Source organism: Hypanus sabinus, chromosome 5 (genome assembly GCF_030144855.1).
Source record: "Hypanus sabinus isolate sHypSab1 chromosome 5, sHypSab1.hap1, whole genome shotgun sequence".
Lineage (NCBI taxonomy): Eukaryota > Metazoa > Chordata > Chondrichthyes > Myliobatiformes > Dasyatidae > Hypanus > Hypanus sabinus.
In genome coordinates, this window is record NC_082710.1 from 94614916 (window position 1) to 94639353 (window position 24438).

Here is a 24438-nt window from a genome sequence, read left to right on the forward strand (position 1 = left end):
AGGTGAGGGAGCCCACTCTTACCACCTGCTGGCAATATGACAGTAAGTCCAGGATCCAGCTACAAAAGGCAAGGTGAAGGTCTCTGAGCTTCTTGTCAAGCCTGGAGGGAATTATGGTGTTGAATGCTGAACTGTATTCCAAGAACAGCATCTCACATAAGCATCCTTCTTCTCCAGATGTGTAAGGATGGTGTGTAGAGCTCTGGCTGTGGCATTGTTTGTCGATCAGTTGTGTGAGTAGGTGAACTGTAGCAGGTCCAGTTTGGGTGGCAGCATGCTGCAAGTGTAGTCCTTGACCAGCTTCTCAAAGCATTTGCTTATTATTGGGCTGAGTGCGACAGGCCACCAGTCGTTCAGACATGTTACCTTGGTCTTTTTAGGTACAGGGACAATGGGGGATGTTTTGAAGCAGGAGGGCACTCTGCACTGGGAGAGGGAGAGCTTAAACCTGTCTGTAAGCACACTTGCCAGTTGTGCTGCGCACATCCTGAGTACTCGTCTTGGGATGCCGTCCGGTTCCGCAACCTTGCTACTGGAAATACTTATGCATTTTGGCCTCAGAGATGACCAAGCTGCCGGTCACATCAACTGCAGGTCTCCCCAGGCGCTCAGTATTGGCGACATGGAATCAAGCATAAAAAAACGAATGAGCTCATCTGAGAGAGGCATCGAAGTTGGAAACTGGTATAGTATGTGATTCTCTGTCCTTACAATTGTTTGTTTGTTTACTTTTAGGAAGCATTTCTACTGAACGGAATGTGTAGGAAATTGTCTGCATGAAATCAAGTTATTGGCTTTGGAATCTAAAGGTGTAGTCTAATCATCAGATTTAAAATCCCAATGGCAGGGGACTTCATATTCATTTAATTAGTCTAGAATATTTTAACTTCTATATGAAAATCTACTATCTTTAATAAATACCATTAGGGATCTGTAACTGAAGTAAAGCTTTTAACCTGTTGGCAAGGAGGTGTCTCACCTTAACAATGATTCAAGAGGTAGGATTGGCATGATTGGTGCTGAAGAATAAACTGAATACTCCTTTTGGAGTTAGGAATAAAGGAGGGACTAGGAAAACTTTGCAATACCATCCAAAAGGTGGCACCTCTGATGTTCTCGATAGTGTACTGAGTGCCATCGTGGTGTTTGGTGATCAGTCCTTATGGTAAGTCACTGAGCTGAGTCACATACTGTACACTGTGCCAAACAGAAGCACAAGTAAGTGTATGTTCTGGCTAAAAATAGAAGCTGTGATTTTTGTGGACTTGCAATGTCATTTTGTTATCTGGCTGGTATTCCCTTTTTCTTCAATCTGAAATGTATTTATTAATATGTGCTACATTGTACTCTGGAGATTTGTGTTAGTGTGATCATCTACCAGCTTCCAACCCTATAAGTTACAATTAGAGAAACAATCAGGGCAGAGAATAAATGATGATCTGTCACTTACAATTCATTGATTTAAGACTACAATCTAATAATGTACATTATTGGGTAATAGACAAAGCTATTTTCTCATATTTGAACTCTTCAACATTTGAAACTAAAGTTAAAGTGGAATTTAGTAATGTGGGGTTGTTCTGAGTGCAGAGCAGTTTGTTTTCATGTCCATTCTGATTTTCCTTAGCCCATTCATCACTAACTCCAATGCAAACCACTTTACAGTATTTGCAAAGTCAGTATTATTGAATATTTGGACTCAGCTCTTTATATTTGTTTTTCTTGTACAGCAGAGAATTCTGCCATTCATCCAGTAAGTAAAAACTAGCACCCAACGCCTTAATTTGAGTACATAAGCTTTATTTTCAGCCCAGCTCAGTTTTCAATCCGATCTCTTCTGCACAACACGTATAGATTGTCAGAAGTTAGCATTCTCACCAAGTTATAGCTCAGTGCAAAATTCAGGATTTCAGAAATATTACTGATATTGCACTTCTTACAAATTAACTTTCTAAGTAAAACTCCAGCACATTAATATTGGAACAGTTAGGAACTGAAGGCTGATGCTCTGGTAAACCATGAACTTTACCCTGCATTCTGGAAAACAAATTGGTGGATTTAGCAACTGTGTCTTCAAGGACAAAATATATCTGCTTGTCATTCACATCCATTTTTCTCCTCAAGTTGTAATTGGGAGAGTACTGGAGTGGTTATTGCTGCTGGAACAGAATACCACATTGTGGTGGAAATGGATTTGCTGCAGTCCTTTAACAAGCTCCTGAGTGACAGGGTAATTCCAATTATACAGAGCTAAATTGTTGGTTAGCACAGGCAATGATGAAGAATAGGCTATTGTCATTTCCTGAAGCCTCGCTTGATTGCCTTAGAAGAATACTTGTCTATTCAACAAAACCTTTTTGAAGTCAATACATGAACCAAATAATATTTTAAGCTGTTTTTCAAAACATTTTATTATATTGTATGTATGATATAATCCAATATTGAACTGTCTATATACATCAGGACGTAAAATTAGATTTCACAAATGAATAAAAAATATTACAAATATGGTCTTAAACATGATATGGATATACTCAATTTCCTTTTTATATACATAAGCAAATTGTACAAAAACATTTTCTTAAAACTAATATTTTCATTAAATCAATAAGTTAGTTCATTACAAAAGAGTGGAAAATGTGGAAGAAATGTCCAAGAATTGTCTTAGTTGCCACAGTTGCTGTTGAAGATTGAAGGAGGAATCTTCGAATCTACAGTACAAGATTTTCCGATTTTCACGTAAATGTATGCTAAACACTAGGATGCAATATCATCTTGTTTACAAATCTCCTTGTGCAACAGACTACATAGACAACCTCAATATAAAGCTTAAAAATTAATAACACAAGAGATTCTGAAGATGTTGGAAATCCAGAGCAACCAACACAAAATGCTAGAGGAATTTAGCAGAGTAGGCAGCATCTATGGAGATGAATAAAGAACTAAAGTTTGGGCCGATGAAAGGTCTCAGCCCAAAATGTCAGCCCTTTATTCCTTTCCATAGATTCTGCTTGATCTGCTGAGTTCCTCCAGCAATTTGTGTGGGTTGACCTAAAAATTAATAGCCTATTTTCATTGAGGAAATCTTCATGGAACGACAAATATGGCTTTCAGATTGAAGGCTATGAAAGAGAGAACTGCCAAAGAGAGAAAGCGGGTTAGTTTTATGTTACAGAGAGAAGGTGGATTGGATGGAGGGGATACAGGGATAACACGTGACCATGTGTGTCATTGTAATGAGCTGCTCATGAAACAATCTGGTTGAATGTTTAACGAAAGAGTGAACACAATCTAAGGAATATGCAAAAGCTGGGAAATGCAGATCAAAGTGTGGTAAGCAGGAAGTTTCATATGACTGGATAACAGTAATACTGAAATCTAAAAGCTATTTGAAGTAAATTCCCTGCTTATGAGAATATGATTAAATGAAATTATTAATTCATCTTAAATTAGTCACCGTTTTCATATACTCTTTTCACACTACCCTACATGACACTGCCCAGAATATTTAGATATTCATTCAGGTTAAAGATTCACAGAATATTACCACATATAAGCTTACTATGTCTGTGCTGGCTCTTCAAAAGACTTAAGACTCAATTGGTTTCACTCCTGTGTTTTTCCTGTTACTTTTCTACCAGATATGAAATAGATTTGACATTTTAAAAGAGGTAGAATTCTGCAAGTGATATTTGTTTGGTTTGATGACTCTGGGACTGTACTCACTGGACTTCAGAAGAATGGGATGGAGGGTATGTGGAATTCATTGGAACCTATTGAATATTGAAAGACCTAGACAGAGAGAACATGGTGAGGATGTTTCCTAGAGTGAGCCAGTCTAGGAGCAAAGGGCACAGCCTTAGAATAGAGAGATATCCCTTTAGGACCGATGAGGAGAAAGTTCTTTAGCCAGAGGGTAGTGAATCTGTGGAATTCATTGCCACAAATGGCTGTGGAGGCCAAGTCACTGGATAAATTTAAAGCACAGATTGATAGGTTTGTTTATGGGGAAAAGGCAGGAGAATTGTGTCGAGAGGTATAACAAGTCAGCCATGACAGAGTGGCGGATAAATTCTACAGGCCAAATGGCCTAATACTGCTTCTTTGTCTTATGATGGTCTTGTAAATTCAGGAGTGTGTTACCCTTATCAGAAATAGATTCTAACCTGATACAAATGCTCAGCCTGGTGCTTCTTCACCTTACTTGCCAAACATAATTGCTTTCTGCAAGGAATGAACTGCGATCACTGAGGAGGAGGACTCGGGTTTTAAAAATATTTTTTTCCCATGGCAAACTGGAGAATGTCAGTAGTAGGGAGAGGAGAATTTTCCGCTGCAGCTGAGAACATCTGAACCAACTAAGACAAGGGAAAGATGCAGAGCTCTGCAAGAACATGTTAGTCTTACTCCCACCACTCTTTTTAATACAGACTGACATTCCAGTTTCATCCATGATTGCAATAGATGGGATTTTGTGTGAGAATTGACATCTACTAACTCTTAAGTTAGCAGTACATGCAAGGAGAATGACAAAAGGATGTTTACGGCAATACTAATAGGTTTTCATTGGAATAAACGTCACCAAGGGGAGAGGGTCTAAAATGTCAACAACATTGCGATAAAAGCAGCGCACATCATGATGTTACACTACATAAATATAATGCAGATTAGTGGTCATCTTGCAAACACTGGCGTGTGAAGTTGAGGACATCGGCTCCATGAGAAAACAAGTATCTATATGAGGTAGTCAGACTACAGGGCAATACTGGGACCAGAAATATACCATCTACCATCCTGTAACATGACCTCAAAAATTATATTTAATTGATTACATATAAATTATACAACAATTTACAGGCAAACATTTTTGCTTCCTGCAATTAATGTTTCAGATATGTGGCAACGTAAATATTCGTGGAAGTTTAAGATCACTTCTTTAAGATGTACTGATTTCCAAAGACATACAGCATGATGCCTTCCTCACATCATTTCACTGTGTAGCTCTATAAATCTGTGATCCATTGCTGTAACTGCTCACTCCTCAGAATAACCAGCTGCAACATTTCCAGCTTATCCACGTCCAACAGGAAGCTATAATAGATGGAAAATACGGGGAACAAATCAAATTATTGTTTGCATTTGATAATAACATGGAAGCAACATGTTAGTCTACATGGTAACCATTCTTGAGATAGCTGAATGTTCTTAAAAGAGACTCAATTTTAATAACTGGCATGGTAAAAGTACAGACCCTAAGATCAAATGGGATGCTAAATACAGAGGATGCCAGGAAAGTGGATCCCACATCACATCATTATTAAATTAACTTGTTTTATGCCTAAGATAGAGGACACTGTGCCCGCTGATGTTTTTCACAGGGTTGGAGAGAAACCAAGGGATAACATGTGTTATTTTACATATTTTAAAGACTGGATTAAACTACATATTTAATCATAAAACCACAGATTACTTTACAATGTCTTTTGTAAGGGTGAAATTTTAACAATGTTTATTTTATGCATGATTGTCTTAATCTGGATCCAGTGATTCTCAGCTGCCTGCTGACACACAAGAGCATTACAGAGAAACAGTCTAAGCCTACATGAGCTTTGCTGCTATTGAACTGACAAATTTTGGGGAGTTTCAAATTAGACAGCAACATGTTGATCACCAGGATACATTTTCAGAGGCGTAACATTTGAGCTAGTTAATGACTGTCTATCACTGGAAAATTGCCTAGAAATTTAGCTGGAAAATTGACCACAAATGGAATTATCCAGGAGTAGGATCCTTTTGTAATAAAATCTGGGTGACTCTACACCAATTAGAAAATTGGACAGGGCTGATCCCATTTAGCACATTCTGACATTCTTCTGCAGTCTGATGTGTACATAATGGGATCAGTATTTACAAATGAAAATTTCAGTTCCTTGCTACCAACAATTGGAAGCTTTATGTATAGCATCCAACCTTTGTTAATATGCTGTACAAAAATGAGGACCATCCTGTGTGAATGTGTTGCTTTAGCCATTATTTAAATGAATAATCCACTGACACCAGGAATCTAACTGCCCAGCTTGAGAACTAAATACAAACTGTTGTAGTTCTTTCCATGGTCTGCAATTCTATTTGAAACTCATACTCTTGTACCTGGACTGTGGTTACAGTAAGTCTCACTTTCATCACCAAAGGAAAGAATCATTTGATGCTCACCATAGCATCAGATAAATCACCCAAGGATATTTTGCAGAGAACAATTTTCATCTAAAACACATTAAGTGCTATCTCATTGTTCAGAAATTCTAATAGCTTGGCATTTGGCTCATTGGCAACATATCCTCCATCCCCTTTAAACTCACTGCACCATTTGTAGAAAAATACAGGTATCTTTTAGTGTTAAAGGCAGTGTCAGTTTTAAGCATCTCAATAGACAATAGACAATAGGTGCAGAAGTAGACCATTCGGCCCTTTAAGCCTGCACTGCCATTTTGAGATCATGGCTGATCAATTACTATCAATACCTGGTTCCTGCCTTGTCCCCATATCCCTTGATTCCCCTATCCATAAGATACCTATCTAGCTCCTTCTTGAAAGCATCCAGAGAATTGGCCTCCACTACCTTCCGAGGCAGTGCATTCCAGACCCCCACAACTCTCTGGGAGAAGAAGTTTTTCCTTAACTCTGTCCTAAATGACCTACCCCTTATTCTTAAACCATGCCCTATGGTACTGGACTCTCCCAGCATCTGGAACATATTTCCTGCCTCTATCTTGTCCAATCCCTTAATAATCTTATATGTTTCAATCAGATCCCCTCTCAATCTCCTTAATTCCAGCGTGTACAAGCCCAGACTCTCTAACCTCTCTGCGTAAGACAGTCCAGACATCCCAGGAATTAACCTCGTGAACTACGCTGCACTTCCTCTACAGCCAGGATGTCCTTCCTTAACCCTGGAGACCAGAACTGTACACAATACTCCAGGTGTGGTCTCACCAGGGCCCTGTACAAATGCAAGAGGATTTCCTTGCTCTTGTACTCAATTCCCTTTGTAATAAAGGCCAACATTCCATTAGCCTTCTTCACTGCCTGCTGCACTTGCTCATTCACCTTCAGTGACTGATGAACAAGGACTCCGAAATCTCTTTGTATTTCTCCCTTACCTAACTCTACACCATTCAGATAATAATCTGCCTTCCTATTCTTACTCCCAAAGTGGATAACCTCACACTTATTCACATTAAACGTCATCTGCCAAGTATTTGCCCACTCACCCAGCCTATCCAAGTCACCCTGAATTCTCCTAACATCCTCATCACATGTCACACTGCCACCCAGCTTAGTATCATCAGCAAACTTGCTGATGTTATTTTCTATGCCTTCATCCAAATTGTTAACGTAAATGGTAAACAGCTGTGGTCCCAATACCGAGCCCTGTGGCACCCCACTAGTCACCACCTGCCATTCCGAGAAACACCCATTCACCGCTACTCTTTGCTTTCTATCTGCCAACCAGTTTTCTATCCATGTCAATGCCTTCCCCCCGATGCCCTGAGCTTTGATTTTACCCACCAATCTTCTATGTGGGACCTTATCAAATCCTTCTGAAAATCAAGGTACACTACATCCACTGGATCTCCCTCATCTAACTTCCTGGTTACATCTTCAAAAAACTCCAAAAGATTAGTCAAGCATGATTTGCCCTTGGTAAATCCATGCTGGCTCGGCCCAATCCTATCACTGCTATCTAGATATGCCACTATTTCATCCCATCCTTAATAATGGACTCTAGCATCTTTCCCACCACCGATGTCAAGCTGACAGGTCGATAGTTCTCTGTTTTCTCCCTCCCTCCTTTCTTAAAAAGTGGGATAACATTAGCCATTCTCCAATCCTCAGGAACTGATCCTGAATCTAAGGAACATTGGAAAGTGATTACCAATGCATCCGCAAATTCCAGGGCCACCTCCTTTTGTACCCGAGGATGCAGACCATCTGGACCTGGGGATTTGTCAGCCTTCAGTCCCAACAGTCTTCTCATCACCGTTTCCTTCCGAATCTCAATCTGTTTCATTTCCTCTGTTACCCTATGTCCTTGGCCCATCCATATATCTGGGAGATTGTTTGTGTCTTCCTTAGTGAAAACAGATCTAAGGTACTCATTAAATTCTTCTGCCATTTCTCTGTTTCCCATAACAATTTCACCCAATTCATTCTTCAAGGGCCCAACATTGTTCTTAACGATCTTCTTTCTCTTCACATATCTAAAAAAAACTTTTGCTACCTTCCTTTATATTCCTGGCTAGTTTGCGTACCTCATTTTTTCTCCCCGTATTGTCTTTTTAGTTAAGTTCTGTTGTTCCTTAAAAATTTCCCAATCATCTGTCCTCCCACTCAGCTTAGCTCTATCATACTTCCTTTTTTTAATGCTATGCAATCTCTGACATCCTTTCTCAACCACTGTGGCCCCTTTCCCCCCTTTGAATCCTTCCTTCTCTGAGGGATGAACTGATTTTGCACTTTGTGCATTATTCCCAAGAATACCTGCCATTGCTGTTCCACTGTCTTTTCTGCGAGGCTATCCGTCCAGTCAACTTTGGCCAGCTCCTCCCTCATGGCTCCATAGTTTCCCCTGTTCATCTGCAACACTGACACCTCCGAGCTGCCCTTATCCTTCTCAAATTGCAGATAAAAGCTTATCATATTGTGATCACTACCTCCTAATGGCTCCTTTACTGCGAGATTGCTTATCAAATCCTGTTCATTACATAACACTAAATCCAGAATAGTCTTGTCCCTGGTTGGCTCTCGTACAAGCTGTTCCAAGAATGCATTCCGTAGGCACTCTACAAAGTCCCTATCCTGTGGTCCAGCACCAACCTGATTCTCCCAGTTCACCTGCATGTTGAAATCCCCCGTAACTACTGCGACATTACTTTTGCCACATGCCAATGTTAACTCCCTATTCAACTTGCACCCAATATCTATGATACTGTTTGGTGGCCTGTGGACAACACCCATTTGGGTCCTTTTGCCCTTACTGTTCCTCAGTTCTATCTACACAGACTCTACTTCTCCTGACCCTATGTCTCCCCTTGCAAAGGACTGAATCTCATTCCTCACTAACAGGGCCACCCCACCCCCTCTGCCCACATTTCTGTCCCTACGATAGCACGTATACCCTTGTACATTCATTTCCCAGGTCTGATCTCCCTGCAGCCATGTCTCCGTTATCCCAACAACATCATAGTTACCCATTCACACCTGGGTTTCAAGCTCATCCGCCTTATTTCTGACACTTTGTGCATTCAGATATAGAATTTTTAACCCATTTCTCCTCCCTCTGTTTGAATCGCTGCCTATTGTGCTTAACCCAGCTCCCCGAACTCCCATCCGGCTATATGCCCCTAGAATTTTGGTGTCCTTCCTAAATTTACTTATTAGTTCAACACATTTAACTCCATGTTCCATCAGACCATCCCTCTGTACACGAGTCCTCCTTATCACTTGTTCCGCCTCACCTTCCTCAACTACACACTTAATAACCTGGAACCGTGTAGTCCCCACCTGTCCTTCATTCTTCCTCTCGCTATCCTCTCTCACATTCTGGATCCCTGCCCCCTGCAAATTTAGTTTAAACCCCTCCAAGAAGCACTAGCAAACTTCCTTGCAAGAATGTTAGTACCGCTCCAGTTCAGGTGTAAATCGTCCCTTCGGAACAGATCCCACCTTCCCTGGAACAAAGCCCAATTATCTAAAAAACCTGAAGCCCTTGTATAAAAACAATTTCTAGATACTAGCTTTAAATACATCTATTACCATATTTGCTAGAATGGACAAAATAGCCATGATACGTTAGCTACAGGTATTTGTGGATAAAAGTACCTAGTTTGTATGTAGCAACCTTGCCAGGTCCTGCCTGAGTTCATTCTGCACACTTCTTGAAAGCAGCAATGTTTTCAGTACAGAGAATGGAATAGATAGGGCAAATGAAAGCAGACTATTGCCACAGAGGTTGGGTTAGGGTAGAAATATAGTTCAAGGTTGAAGGTTGAAATATTTCAGGGGAGCCTGAGGGGGAATGTCTTCACTCAGAGTGTGCAATGACTGTCAGAGGAAGTGTTGGATGTAAGTTTAATTGTAAAAATTAAATGTAGTTCGGATAAGTACGTGGATGGGAGGGGTATGATGGGCTACGGTTCATGTTCAGGTCAATGGGACCAAGTCTGAAATGGACTAGATGGGCCAAAGGGTTTGTTTCTGTGCTGTGGCAGCTATGATTCACTGGACACTGTTCCTAATGCATATAAGGATACTGCAATAATAGGGGGACATGTGCATCTATTCCAGGAGTTCACATAGACTGGGCAGTCTAGTTTACCAAGGTGTAGCAGGAGTTAAGCTCATTATACATTGCTGACACAGTGACACTGCATTATAGCTGAACGCTTCTGGTATACGTTTCCAGAAGTACCCCTTAGAAGATAAGAATGTCTTTTACGAGTCCTGGTATTTTAGGGAAGCCTGCGGTACAGTGAGGTAACCATGCCTACGTTACGTGCTCCAGTGAGATGAAGAAGGTATAGATGAACTATGTTCTGCCTGAATGTTGAGCATGGATGTTTATGCCTAAAGCTATAAGAGGTAAGAAACCTCAATGAGGTCAAAGCATTGCCCCCTTTAAAAATACACATTGTGGACAGGAGTTAGAAAAATAGCCTGCCTATTCTGTGAGTAATATCAGTTGGCAAAGATCATACCATTAAAAATTGCTAAGGGGAAACACATACCCTGTTGAAAAATGAAGTGATAAATTTCCCAACAGGTACTAAAAGCACAGACATTATAAAACTGCTCCATGCTGGGTTGTGCAACTTTTCAACTGTACAGTGCTGAGCGATACTTTAGAACTGCTTATGAATGTCTAGCCAAGTGAAACAAGTTAAATAGTTCACACTTTATTTGTTATAATCCTGACACCTCACTGCTGGTAGCAGTTATAGTTATAGTTCTGTTGTGATCTTTTTCTAATAAAACAACAAAAACCTAACTAAAGATTTGCAAAACAATATTCAAAGAAAAAAATTAATTACAGTTTGGCACACAACAGAATTAAAAGCTGTATTTATAATCTCTTAAGAACTTTAAAAAATATATATATATATTTTAATCTGATTTAAACTCCTGATAATGTATGGCCTTTGCCTGATAATCAGGTTGGTGGGAATTTCCTTAACACACTACTCTTACTCATAGAAGAACTGTATCTCCCGGAGTTCAGAATATTCTCAGTAGATTAAGATTAAACAAAAAAAAATTGCTTCCCTCTTCACTAAAGTCAGCAGACTGTACGAGCAAATGACTCTAGGATGTCTGCAAACCTCTGGTACCCCACTAATTGGTCACTCTACACTTTACTTCATTTGAAGCTTGAGGAGATTTGGTATGTTACCAAAGACTCTTACAAATCTCTGTAGATGTACAGTGGAGAGCAATTTGACTGGTTGCATCAGAGCCTGGCACTGAGGTTCTAAAGCACAAGATTGCAAACGGCTGCACAGGGTTATAGATACAGCCAGCTACGTGACACCCAGTTTCTGCCACTCTCAAGGGCATCTTCAAGAGCTGGTGGCTCAAGGAGGTGGCATTCATTACTAAGGGACCTCCCTCTTGGGGATATAATTTCTTCTCCTTACTACCATCAGACTTCTGAACAGTGAATGAATCCTACCTTGTTATTCCATTGTTAATTTAAAGTAGCTATGTCTTTGCACTGTACTCCTGCTGCAAAAACAGCAAATTTCATGTGATCAGCATAGTTAGCTCCAACAGGAGCACCAGCCTCTGTAGAATCCAGGACAAGGAGTGATGCCTCAAAATGGTGGTGTCAACATCACCCAGGTCATACCATCAGGACGGAGGTACAGAAGTGTGAAGGCACACGTTCAATGATTCAGGAATAGCTTCTTCCCACCTGCCACCTGATTTCTGAATGGACAGTAATTCAGTTTTTTTCTCTATTAGTGTGTATTGCATTGTTTTGCTGCTGCAAAGTCACCAAATTTCATGACCTATGCCGGTGATAGTAAACCCGATTCTGATTCTGATATAAGTCAGTGATGATAAATTTGGTTCTGATTTTGGTAAACAGAGCCTATGAGTGTTGTGTAACATGGAACACAGGCTAAAGGTAACACATCTTTAAAAAGTTACAGAAGAATAAATGGGATTATTAAAATTTATGATACATAAAGAAGACTTTGCTTTTAGGAAGATCTCAAACATCTTAACAGATCAATGTGGCAGAGATTCCAATCCAAACTTAGTTACATCTAAAACAATCTTTATTTATGATTTCCAGCTTTACCTTTTTTGCACAGGCTAATCCCATGTATCCTCTCCTGCAAGCACACACATTCGGCCTGATGCACTTACTTCCAAACAAACATTTCTGCTCACAGATAGCTGGAAACATAATCAGAAATAAATATGAGGCAATGTTTCACATAGGAGCTGATTGTTTAGATAACAAGACCTGAAGCCATAGAAGAGTGCATTCAAGAAAGTGTCCAAATACCAAAATGTAGTTATGACATGCAAATTCAGAACAAAGACATAAATTGTTGTCCAATCTGTTTGGCATGTTGTGTTCAATCTATTACTATTTGTAAACACAAGAGATTCTGCAGATGCTGGAAATTCAGAGCAACACACATAAAATGCTGAAGGAACTCAGCAGGTCAAGCAGCACTTAGGGAGAGGAATAAATTGTTGATGTTTTGGGCTGAGACCCTTCATCAGCACTCAGGATTGTTACTTAAAACAGATCTGGTATCTTCTGGTTTAATCAGTGCCTCAATCTTCAGCCTTGGCTCAATTAACAATTTTCTAAAGTTTTAAGTATATATATTGTTGAAGAACATACTGTATATGTCATTATTCAACACTGAGATTCCTTTTTCTGTGGGTATTAACAGTAAATACAAGAAAGACGATGAAATCAATGAAAGACCACACCCAACAGGGTAGACAAAAAATCAATGGGGAGAAAAAAAAACAAACTCCAAGAACAAAATAAAAGACTAGGAATTCACAAAGGTGCCTCCATGTTTTGATGATCAATGCAAGCATAAAAGGCATTGAGCTCATTTGGGAGAGAAGCCTTGTTGTCACCTATGTCGCCTGGTTTCACTTTGTTGGAGGTGAAAATATACAAGCCCTTTCACAGGTGTTGAACGTTCTTCAGCGATTCAAGTTTGGTCCAGAATAGCCATTTCACACATGAGGTGGATTTCCGCAGATCATACCTGTCCTCTTGTGTTTAACTTGGTCGCCAGACCTAAATGCTGCTGATCTGGCCCTCAACACTCATGATAAGGATGCTTTGCTGGACTCAATTTTTTCACTTAATCACATTGCTGGTAATCTCATGCCTGTAACGGCTTCCTCTACACACGTCACTATAAGTCCTTATGTATAACTAGAAATTATTTGTACTCCACAAACTTTTTTGAGCTTCTATTGCATACCTGTGAAAGAATGTTTTAAGGTGTCCATTAACTCTGAACAAGATCACAACTGAACCTCATCCAACACATGCACTTACTGCAATTATCATAGCCTAAGGTCATGGGAGAGAATGCTGACTGAAATCCCCTCTCACGCCAAGGTGCTTCTGCTAATTATGTTTCTAAAAAAGGAAACAGGTGACTGTCAACTCCCGTGGGGATGGAGACAAACAGTTCTACATTTTTTAGTGTAAAAGCCATTAGGATAACATAGTCTCCAAGAAATCCAAGAGGGAATTCAAAATAAACTTCTTTACTGTAAGAGTAGTGAGAATATGAAGCTTGTTTACACCTGGAGTTGTTGCAGGTAAATAGTTTAAAAAAAATTGCAGAGGTACACTTTATTTGTCCCATGTACGTCCAAACATTGAGTGAAATCCGTCATTTTGCACCAAATCAAATCAGTGAAGTCTGTGCTAGGGGAAGCCTGCAAGTGTCTACCTAGTCTGCCCATGACTTACCAACCCCTTACATCTTTAGAATGTGGTTGGAAATTGAAGGAAACCCACACAGTAACGGAGAGAATGTAAACGCTCCTTAAAACAGTGGCACGATTGAAATCATAACACTACCCACTGTGCTACCATGCACCCTGTAGTTAGATGCATTTCATGGGGAGAACAGTACAGAAGGTTATGCTTATTGACTTATTTGAAGAAAAAGTCTGGTGAAGACTTTTGTGGAGCTTTAGTATCAGCATGGACTAGTTAGCTTATCCACTTTCCCTTAGCAACCGTACTACTTTATCTTAAGTATTTCTTGTAGTATTGAGTTCTACACTGTGAGAATTCACAGGGGAAAGATATTCCTGAATCCCCTTTTAGATTTATTAGACACTTTTTAATTTATGGCCCCTGTTCCTGCTTTCACCCACAACTGGAAACAAATTCTCTATACTATTAAACATTTTCTAAATCCTAAAGACCTGTGGCATGCCTTGCCATCAGTCTTTAGATCTAGAGAAAAGAAATTTAACCTCTTTAATAGTTCCTGACAGGTATAACCTCACAGTTCTACTTTCATTCTAATAAACCTCTTCTGCACCTTTTCTAGGGGCTTGATCAACTTTTTAAAAATTGTAGATCTGGACTGTCACATCATATATAACATATAACAATTACAGTAAGGAAACTGGCCATCTCGGCCCTTCTAGTCTGTACCAAACTTGAAGTATGATCCAATCAAGGTTCTATATAACTTCTGTACAACAGCTACTTTTCAATAGCTCCACCAACACGGTGATCTGCAAATTTTGAAAACCGTGTGTCTGATTTCTATCCAAATCCGTTATCCACGTGGAGAAACAACAATGGTTGAAGTGGAGCATCTGTAGCTACTATTTGCCAATTTGAGTAACCATTTTCCACCTCTGCTCTCATTTCTGCTATGTCAGCTTGTCGGATCCACATTTTTCCCTATTAACATATTCCATCACATTCTGGATAGACAGTCTCTGCAGGGAAATAATGACTTCCACAGTCAGAGATACATGAAACAGTGGGATTGTTCCAACCATTGTAGATTTGAGAGACATGAACAAAGATTTTAAAATTAAAAACAAAGTTTTGGTAATGATAGAGCAAAAAGGAGATTATTGAACTGAAATGCTTACTTGCATCCTAAGAAATTTATAAGAGGGGACTCACCTCAATGTTCTCCAGCAAAAACAGCTTTTTTTAAAATTCCAGGAACAATTAAATAAATAGGAAATTTATGTCAACAAAGACAAGAGAACAAAGTTCAGAAAGATAGTTTAAGGTCCTCTCTTTTGCCTTGTAAGCATGAATGTTCCTGACTCTATCAAATGGATTCTGGTTCACTGAACCGCAAAGACTGATGAGTTTAGGTAGCCGCCAATCTGATTAAATGCAGGGAAGCACAAGGGTCAGGCAGGCAGTTTATAAAGGCTAAAGAACAATTTTTCACAGCACAAAGGTAATAAAGGCCATAAGTTAAAGGGCTAGTGCATTGAAAAATGGCCAACAGTTGTGACACGATATGTAATTACATGATTGTGGGCCAGCATCAGCTACTTACGGATCTGACACAGCATTCCTTCCCAGCCCGCCTGACAGTGACAGGTACTCGGTCCCACACATTCTCCATCATTCTGGCATTTCTGCAGACAAATTGCTGTATACAGAAGTAAAATTGAAAATCTATTTAATGCAGATTAAAAATATGAAATCTGTGTCCATCAGGTAATATCAAATAAAATTATTATCTGAAGTAAGAAATTGCTTGAAGGTATTATTAAGAAGATGGGCTTACATTGCATTAAAGCTCAGAAATTAGTTCTGTTACAATTAAAGCTTTTCAAAGTTATAATAAATTACACAGCACATTGTTTGGTGAGACCTTAGTCAGAAGCAAAGAAATTAAAAATCACAGAAAAACAATTAAATAGATAAATACTCAGAAGATGGCCAAGATATGGAATAAATCAGTACAAGGTATTTGCCAAGGTGGTGTTTATTAATGATTTTGAAAGGCAAAAGATGAAGCATTTGAAATGTTTGGCAGAGGGAACTATTATGTCAGGTAACATTAAATAACTCCGGCAGAAAGAAACACGGGCATATTTTTTGCCTTGATGTCTTTTCCTATGGTCAGTTGAATTTTACAGCTAAATGTCTGTTATTTATGTTCCCACCTATTGCAAAGTGTACTTACGCTGATTACATCGCTTCCCTCTCCACCCTGATGGACAGTCACAAGTATCAGGGCTCACACACTTCCCTCCATTCATACACATTGGCTCACAGACACCTGCAGCAGGAGAAAATCGGGAAATCAAGTTTTAAAAGATCATTGGTTTTCCTTCACAAATCCAGCATTTTTGTTTGGTCTATTTAGATCTTCCCCACTTTCCCACAGAACTCTATGTTTATCTGTTAAACTGATGCATATGAAGATAATTTAATACTGTAAAAGGGATGATCTAGCCTGTGTCAGAAAGAGACATACAAGTAATTCCATGCATCCAGTTTTTATTAGCAATTTATTAGCGTCATCTTTCTTTTTGTCTCAAGAAGAGCTTAACTTCCATAGTAATACTTAAATTACCTGATATGTAAACTGATTGGGTGAAATATTTGGCAGAATACTTAAGGCAGCGTGGTAACCTAGGGCAAGGTAGTGTAGGTGGTTAAATGGTAACCTAGCAGTTAGCATAAAGCTAAGACAGCACCAGCAACCCTGATTCAAGTCTGCTGCTCTCCGTATGTAGGGTGCATGTTCTGCCTGTGACCGCTTGGGCTTCCTCTGGGTGCTCTGGTTTCCTCCCACAGTCCAAAGATTCATGGTTTAGTTGGGAATTTGCCCACATAGGTGTAAGCAGCACAGGGGCCCCATAGGGGCCTGTATTGGCTCCCTTCCAGTTTACTCTGTATATCTTGGACTTTAGATACATCGGAGTTGACAACTCTGTCATCTACCTGCTGAGTAGAGCCTACTTGGTAAGCGGGGCAGCTCTCGGAGGATCGTGTTTCTTGATTTCTCAAGTGCCTTCAATACCATACAGCCCTCATTGCTGGGGGTAAAGCTCCATTCAGTGAGGGCTGTCACTTCCATTGTATCCTGGATAATGGACTACCTGACTGACAGACCAGAGTTTGTGTTGCTTCAGAGCTGTGTGTCAGACATGGTTATGAGCAGCACTGGGGCCTCACAGGGGGCTGCACTGGCTCCTTTCCTGTTTATCCTGAATGATGTTTTCTGCAGAAATTCTCCGATGACTCAGCCACAGTTGGGTGTATAGAGGAAGGATGGCTGGATGTAAACACTTTGGAGTATCAGGCCTCCTTCACCCATTCTACCACTCTGTTGTCACCAGTACAATTTTCTATGCAGTGGTGTGCTGGGGCAAGGGCATCAACATGCTTGATGTCAACAGCTCAATAAACTGATTGGAAAGTCTGGCTCTGTTATAGGAGTCAAAGTGGACACACTGGAGGCTGACAGAAAAAAGGACCCTACGGGGAAAACCCTGGCAATTCTGGACAATGTTTTTCACCCTCTGCATGCCACCTTGACTAAACAGAGGAGCACTTTCAGTAACAGATTAAGACAACTGCGTTGCTACAAAGAGCGTGATATGAGGTCATTCTTACCCTCGGCCGTTAGGCTCTATAATGAGTCAATCTATAGCCAGGAAAGTGATGACTCCCTCCTGTTAGATTATCTGAGGTAATTTATTTTTTATTCTTTACTTCTCCTCTAATATTTGTATAGCTGTGCACTCGTAATGCTATTGTGACACTGTAATTTCCTTTGGGATCAATAAAGTATCTATTTATCTATCTAATTAGCCAGAAAAGGCTCATTGAGCTGGAAAGGCTTGTTACTGCGCTGTATCTCTAAATAAATAAAAATAAAATTTTAAAAATACAGGTAGAACTTACTCTGCTGACACCTTCTGCCCGTATAGCCTTCAGGACAGGAGCACAAATTGTTTCTCATACACTGGCCACCATTCTTACAGGGGGGATTGCAAACAGCTGTAAAGGAATAAACTGGTTTTCACATTATCCATAAATAATTCCATTCAATTTTTTTCTTTGCTACATTATATTTAGTTCTGACAAAACCATGTTTTATAAGTCATTATGTATCTTAAAATTACAAACTTTTTATTTGTCTTATTGCAGAGCTGGATGGAATAATTTTGTGGTTCACAACTGGACTAATGTTGTTGAGATGTTCCGGTTCCAAGTCTGGATATCTGGGGTTTTTGCCAGCCTGGCTTTGCTATTCTGAACTGTTGTGGAATGAAGTAAAGCTAAATTTTCATGCATGCTTCCTTATTACTGAACATTAAGTAGTTATTTTAAGTAAAACATCTAACTTTCTGAAAAGATTAAATTTATCTAATTAATAAAATAACATTTATATTAACAGCACAAAGTGCTGGAGGAACTCAGCAGGTCGGGCACCATCTATGGAAAGCACTAAGAGTTGACATCTTGGATGAAGCATCTTGACCTGACACGTCAATTCTTTATTACTTCCCATAGTTGCTGCCCTGACCTGCCGAGTTCCTCCAGCATTTTGTGTGTTACTATGGATTTCCAACATCTACAGAATCTCTTGTGCTTAATATTTACATTAATCACTTCATGATTTATCTGTATTTTGATTCCCACTGTTCTCAGCGTTTTTAACAGTGCTGTACTAGCTTGAAATGTGCTGGTACAAGGAAAAGACAAAATTGCAAAGGTAAACTTACATCTTAAAGCAATATTTCTTATAATTTCACAAAATGAAATGGGTGGCATGATAACAGTGGTTAGCACAATGCTTTACAGTACTAGCGACCTGGGTTGATTTCCCACTGCTGCCTCTAAGGAGTTTCTACGTTCTCCCTATGACCATGTGGGTTTCCTCCGGGTGTTCTGGTTTTCTCCGGGTGTTCTGGTTTCCTCCCACTGTTCAAAGACTTATTGGTTGATAGGCTAATTGACACTGTAAGTTGTCCCGTGATTAGTCTGTGTGAAATTGTGGTTGCTGGGTGGCGTGGCTTAAAGGAGCCAGAAGGGCCTGTTCCACAAATAAATTTGCTCAACAAATAAATAAAAATCAGGATCTAAGCCAGAACTTCTCACTCTCGTGTATGCAAACTGGCTGGAATTTCCATGGCAAAGATTGAAAAGTGGCTCACAAGAGTATGTTCTTGTTCCATTTAGTAATGACAATCTTCCAACGCTTATGTTACTATTAAAAACAACCCCTGGAATGTGGTTTCTGATCTCCATCGTGTTGTTGAAAGAAAAGTTCACTTCTGTGCTTCTCTTGTACAATTTATTTGGAACATCTCTGTAATTCCAGATTGCACCTCAATAGTAAGTATTAATGTATTAACCACTGAATAGGGAGCGAACTTACCATTCTGACACTGAAGCCCATAGAATCCACGAGGACAGATACAGACATCCTGTCGAATACAGATGCCACCATTGAGACACACAGGGGTACACACAGCTGCACAAAACCAGGAAGACAGTTAATCAGTGTACCATTTAAGAGCTAAGAGAATATACATTACATTTTTTAGAATGCTGCTGAGGTACATCCCAGGACCTGTTGGGACACATCATCGGTGATGTAACCTGGGGTGATAGGGTGTTTCCGGTCTTTCAACATCAGACATCCTTGCCAAGGTTGATCAGGCCCAGGCTTGTGTCCCAGGAGCATTGGTGCACAGGTCCACTGCCGCCTGGAGGCACATTCAGCAGCCTCTGTGATGGTCCTGATGGTTCTCCTTTTTGTAGCCCCCATAGTGCCAAGGAGAGAGTAGGTTCTGCAGTGCGAGCAGCCAGCAAAACTTCTAAACTCCATCACTATAGGCTCACATCATGCCTTCCTGGCACTGCTCTACCAGCTCCTGGTATTTGGATTTCCTACGCTTAAACGCCTCCTCACTCCGGTCTTCCCAAGGTACTCTCAGTGCTGCCGTAACCACCTGCTTCATGGTTTCTGACAGAACAACCACATCAGGCCTCAGTGATGATGATGCCATGAGGTCAGGGAAATTTAGTTGCCTGCCAAGATTGGGAATATGTTGCTTAACTGAACATCACACATTCTTTGGAGCAGAAGAGTGCAGATGCTGGAAAGGCAAAACAAAAACAGTGCTGGGGCATACTGTAGCATGGGCAGCATAACTGCAAAGAGAAATAGGACCCTTCATCAGGGAGGGAGAAGACAGAACAGAAATATGTTTTAATTTGCAGGGAAAAGTGCAGTGGGGAAAATAATGTCTTTGAGATAACAATCTGTGATAGGTTGCAGACTAAAGTTGTCGAGGCAACACTCTATGACAGGGTGCAATAACAATAATCTAAAAATCAGTATTGAAAAACAAAAGAGAAAAAGAAACATACTGAAATAAATAACTTTAATATCATAACCTGATGATTGCAATGTGTCCAGACAGGAGAAGAGTTGCTGCCAGCTCTCCCCACAGATGTTGCCCTATTATCCTTCGGACAATACATGTTAACACCTGATGTTCATCTGAGGAGAAAATGGTACCTAGAGTGTTATAGTAGTGTGGTGGCTAGTGTAGCATTTACAATTGTAATGGTCATTTCCTGCATTGAGTTTATATGTTCTCCCCATGACCGTGTAGGTTTCCTTTGGGTGCTCCTGTTTCCACCCGTACTCCAAAGATGTATGGGTTAGGGTTAGTATGTTGTAGGCATAATATTTTGGCACTGAAAGCATGGACTGTGCAGGTCATTGACACAAACAATACCTTTCACTATCTTTGGATGTTTCAATGTACATGTGGCAAATAAAGCGAATTGTAAAAATGTACATCTTCAACTTAACATTCAAAGTTCCAATCTATTTACCTGTTTCACATGAAGGTCCTGTCCACCCAGCTTTGCATTTGCACACATCAGGGGAAGTGCACTTTCCACCATTTTGACAGTGTCTATTGCAAATCACTAAAAATATAAAGCAGTGTCAGTTTCAACTGTATTCAACACAGCACATTGACAGGAAGAAGATCTAGGACTACTTAGTTTCACCGGAGTGAACTTATTTTAACAGATAACAACAAAAAGGGACTACTAAACTAACTAGAAGTCAAAGGCACAAAGGTCTCTGTGTATGTGACACTTCTAGTGACTGAGCAAGTTGTTGCTCATTCAGCTCAGCAAATCCTCCCCTCCCAACCAAAATCTTTAAGTGCTTATAATTCCCATTTAAATCAAATGGATTAGGCAATACTTTTCTATCCTTCAACCTCTTTGCTTCATCTATTTCCCTTTTAAGACCTCAAATGTATCACTCTTGTCTGGTGGTTTATTCTATGGAGCTCTGTATTGGGACATTAAATTTTCTTGCCTAGAAATTGGAATCACCCTTTCTTGGTGCTCTGAAGAGATAATGTGCAGCACTATCATCCAAAGTGGTGATGGTTAAGCTGTCAAGAAACTGACAGAAATCCAGATTTAAAAATTATCAAACTGGTATTCAAAGTGAAACATGCAAGAACTTTACTAGTACTTAAGTATCAATTTGCATAGTTTGCATTTACTACATCTGTAACGTTCTCCTTCGCGTGTACTAATAATGCCGAATTCAACGTCGAGATAAACCACAGTCAATGACACCAGATCGCAGTAAGATTAACCATTTACTGTTCACTCTTCACATTAACATATGGTGAAAACTGTTGATAAAACAATACAAGATTGATACAGTATTTGTTCCTTCCTTAATATCACATTTCAATTGTAAATACTTGCAAAGGTGACTATAACTACATTACACTAAGGTGCAGTATACAGGCAGAGTTTACCTGCTCCATTGACTACTTTAAATACACTTCAATGCAAACTATCCGCAACTCTTTAACTAACGAAAGCATGAACATTATCGACCGTCGTTACTTTTAACAGGATCGGCATTAACATCTTAGTTCAATATATCGATTATCTATTAACTTACAGCGTTGCTCTCACTGTGATTTCTCCTGCCTGCAAAACAACTTCTGCTCGGGTCTGCCTCGTGGTGAGCCCCCACCCTCGCGTTAATTTCAAACCGGTACTTTCCCACAAGACGCGGCGAAACTGGATGTGACGTCATCGCATGCTGATATATTTTACATGCAATGAATATACTTTAAACACTTCTAATTCTAACTAGAAAATACTATAAAATGAATTACTAAGCGAAAATATTATAAACTAAATAACTGTCGTAAAGACAGCACAACATCTTTGCTAAGCTGGCGGCTGGGAAGTGAATCGTAAAGCGGACTTCAATGCAGCCAGATTATGGCAGCATAAGAGAAGCGGCTGCAGAGACAGACATGACACTCTCCTGTGCTCTGCTCGACAAACAGATAGTGCTATCAGTGGCTCCAAGCCCCTGCAGCTTTTGGGCTGATCAAAGGGTCATTATCACAATATCTTTCACTGAGCTGCATACTGTGGAGATGATGCAATTTGTGTTAGCAATGTTGATAGACAATATGCAGCATATAAAAATGAGTCTGGAAGTTGTTGCCTTCTAAAAGTCGGTGTCCTAATAAATTGCTCTGTGCTGACTGTGAGGTTGATGACTTGATGTACTACAAATGGAAAAAAAAAGGAATATGTTGTGCTTGTAATTGCCTTTTCTATTAATCAATGGCCTTTGTGCATCAGGTGATGTCATTGGATGTGCACCTGAGTCTGACAAAATGTCACTATGAGTCATGCCAAAATGGATGATAATCGACCTGCAAATGAATGTGAGCTCAATCATGCACAAAATTAATTTATATTCAAATAGAGCAGAAAAAAACGTATAAAAACATCCAACTTCTTTTTCCTTTGGCTCTTCCTACTTTCTACAGACTCGAGGTGTAGTCATGGACACCCACAAACACCCCAGCTATACCCAGCTTTCGTTAGCTACGTTCCAAACCTTCCCCAGTAATTCTCCCCAACTCTTCCTCCACTACATCAATGTCTGCATTGGTGTCACTTCATACACCCATTCTGAGATCTTCAGTTTCATCAATTTTGCCTCCAACATTACTGTGCCCTTAAATTCACTTATTTCATTTCTGACACCTCCCTCCCTTTTCTCAGTCTCTCCATCTCTGTCTCAAACTGTTGACCGTCACCTTTTATAAACCTATCGATTCCGATGGTTATCTTAACTATCCCTCTTCCCACACTGTCTCCTGTAAAAATGCTATTACGTTTTCTCAGTTCCTTTGATTCTGCCGCATCTGTTCCCAGGATATGGCTTTTCTACCCAAAAAATCATAGATGTCCCACTTCTTCAATTTATGGGATTTCCCTTCCTCCACCATTGATGCTGTCTTCACCTGCATCTTTCCCATTTCCCAAATATCTGCATTTACCCCATCTTTCTGCCGCCTTAACAGTGATAGAGTTCCCCTTGGTCTTACCCACGATCTTATCAGCCTCTGCAACCAACACATCATTCTCTGCAACTTCTTCCATCTCCAAAGGGATCCTACCACTAAACATACCTTTACCTCCTTCCCTCTCTCTGCTTCTTGCAGGGATCGCTCCCTCTGTGGTTAACTTGTCTATTTGTCCATCCCCACTGATCTCCCTCCCAGCACTTATCCCTGCATGTGGCCAAAATGCTACACCTGCTCATTTACCTTGTCCCTCATTTCCATTCAGGGCCCCAAGCAGTCCTTCCAGGTGAGACAACACTTCACTTGTGAATCTGCTGGGGTCATCTATTGTGTCTGGTGCTCTTGAAGTAGCCTCCACTACTTTGGTGAGACCTGTCATTAATTGGGGGACCGTGTCATCCAGAAAAAGCAGAACTTTCCAGTGACCAAACATTTTTATTCTGATTCCCATTCCTGTCCGGACACATCAGTCCATGGCCTCCACTTGCATCATGATGAGGCCACCCTTATGGTAGAGGGGCAACACCTTGTATTCCGTATGGGTAGCCTCCAAACTGAATATCAATTTCTCCTTCTGGTTAAAAAAATTAGCTCTCCCTCTCCTCTCCTTCTATTCCCCAATCTGGCCTCTTACCTCTTCTCATCTGCCTATCACTCCTTCCCCTTCTCCTATGGTTCACTCTCCTCTCCTATCAGATTCCTATGTCTCCAGCCCTTTACCTTTCCTACTCGCCTGACTTCATCTATAACCTTCTAGCTGTCCTCCTTCCCCTCACCCCACCTTTTTATTCTGGCGTCCCCCCCTTCCTTTCCACTTCTGAAGAAACATCAACTGCTTATTCATTTCCATAGAAGATGTCTGACCTGCTAAATTCCTCCAGTGTGTGTTGCTTTGGATTTCTAGCATCCGCAGAATTTGTTGCACTCAAGATAATTGATCTTGTTAGTGGAATCAAGTTTCATTTAAAAGGCCAATAT

At 40.2% G+C, this 24438-nt stretch overlaps 1 protein-coding gene across 7 annotated transcripts in view; it reads right to left on the reverse strand.

The window, feature by feature from the left end:
- Nucleotides 1-2385: 2385 nt before the first annotated feature.
- The window catches only part of LOC132394289 (von Willebrand factor D and EGF domain-containing protein-like), a 311753-nt gene continuing 289700 nt past the window's right edge, over nt 2386-24438 (reverse strand). For all 7 annotated transcript variants that reach the window (XM_059970250.1, XM_059970251.1, XM_059970245.1 and 4 more), the window contains 7 exons: nt 20921-21016; nt 19449-19544; nt 17969-18064; nt 16239-16334; nt 15603-15698; nt 12365-12462; nt 2386-5091 (listed from right to left, as the gene is read on the reverse strand). In XM_059970250.1, coding sequence (XP_059826233.1) covers nt 5071-5091; nt 12365-12462; nt 15603-15698; nt 16239-16334; nt 17969-18064; nt 19449-19544; nt 20921-21016 — 599 coding nt within the window. In that variant the 3' untranslated portion in view covers nt 2386-5070. The remainder of the gene's footprint in view (nt 5092-12364; nt 12463-15602; nt 15699-16238; nt 16335-17968; nt 18065-19448; nt 19545-20920; nt 21017-24438) is intronic.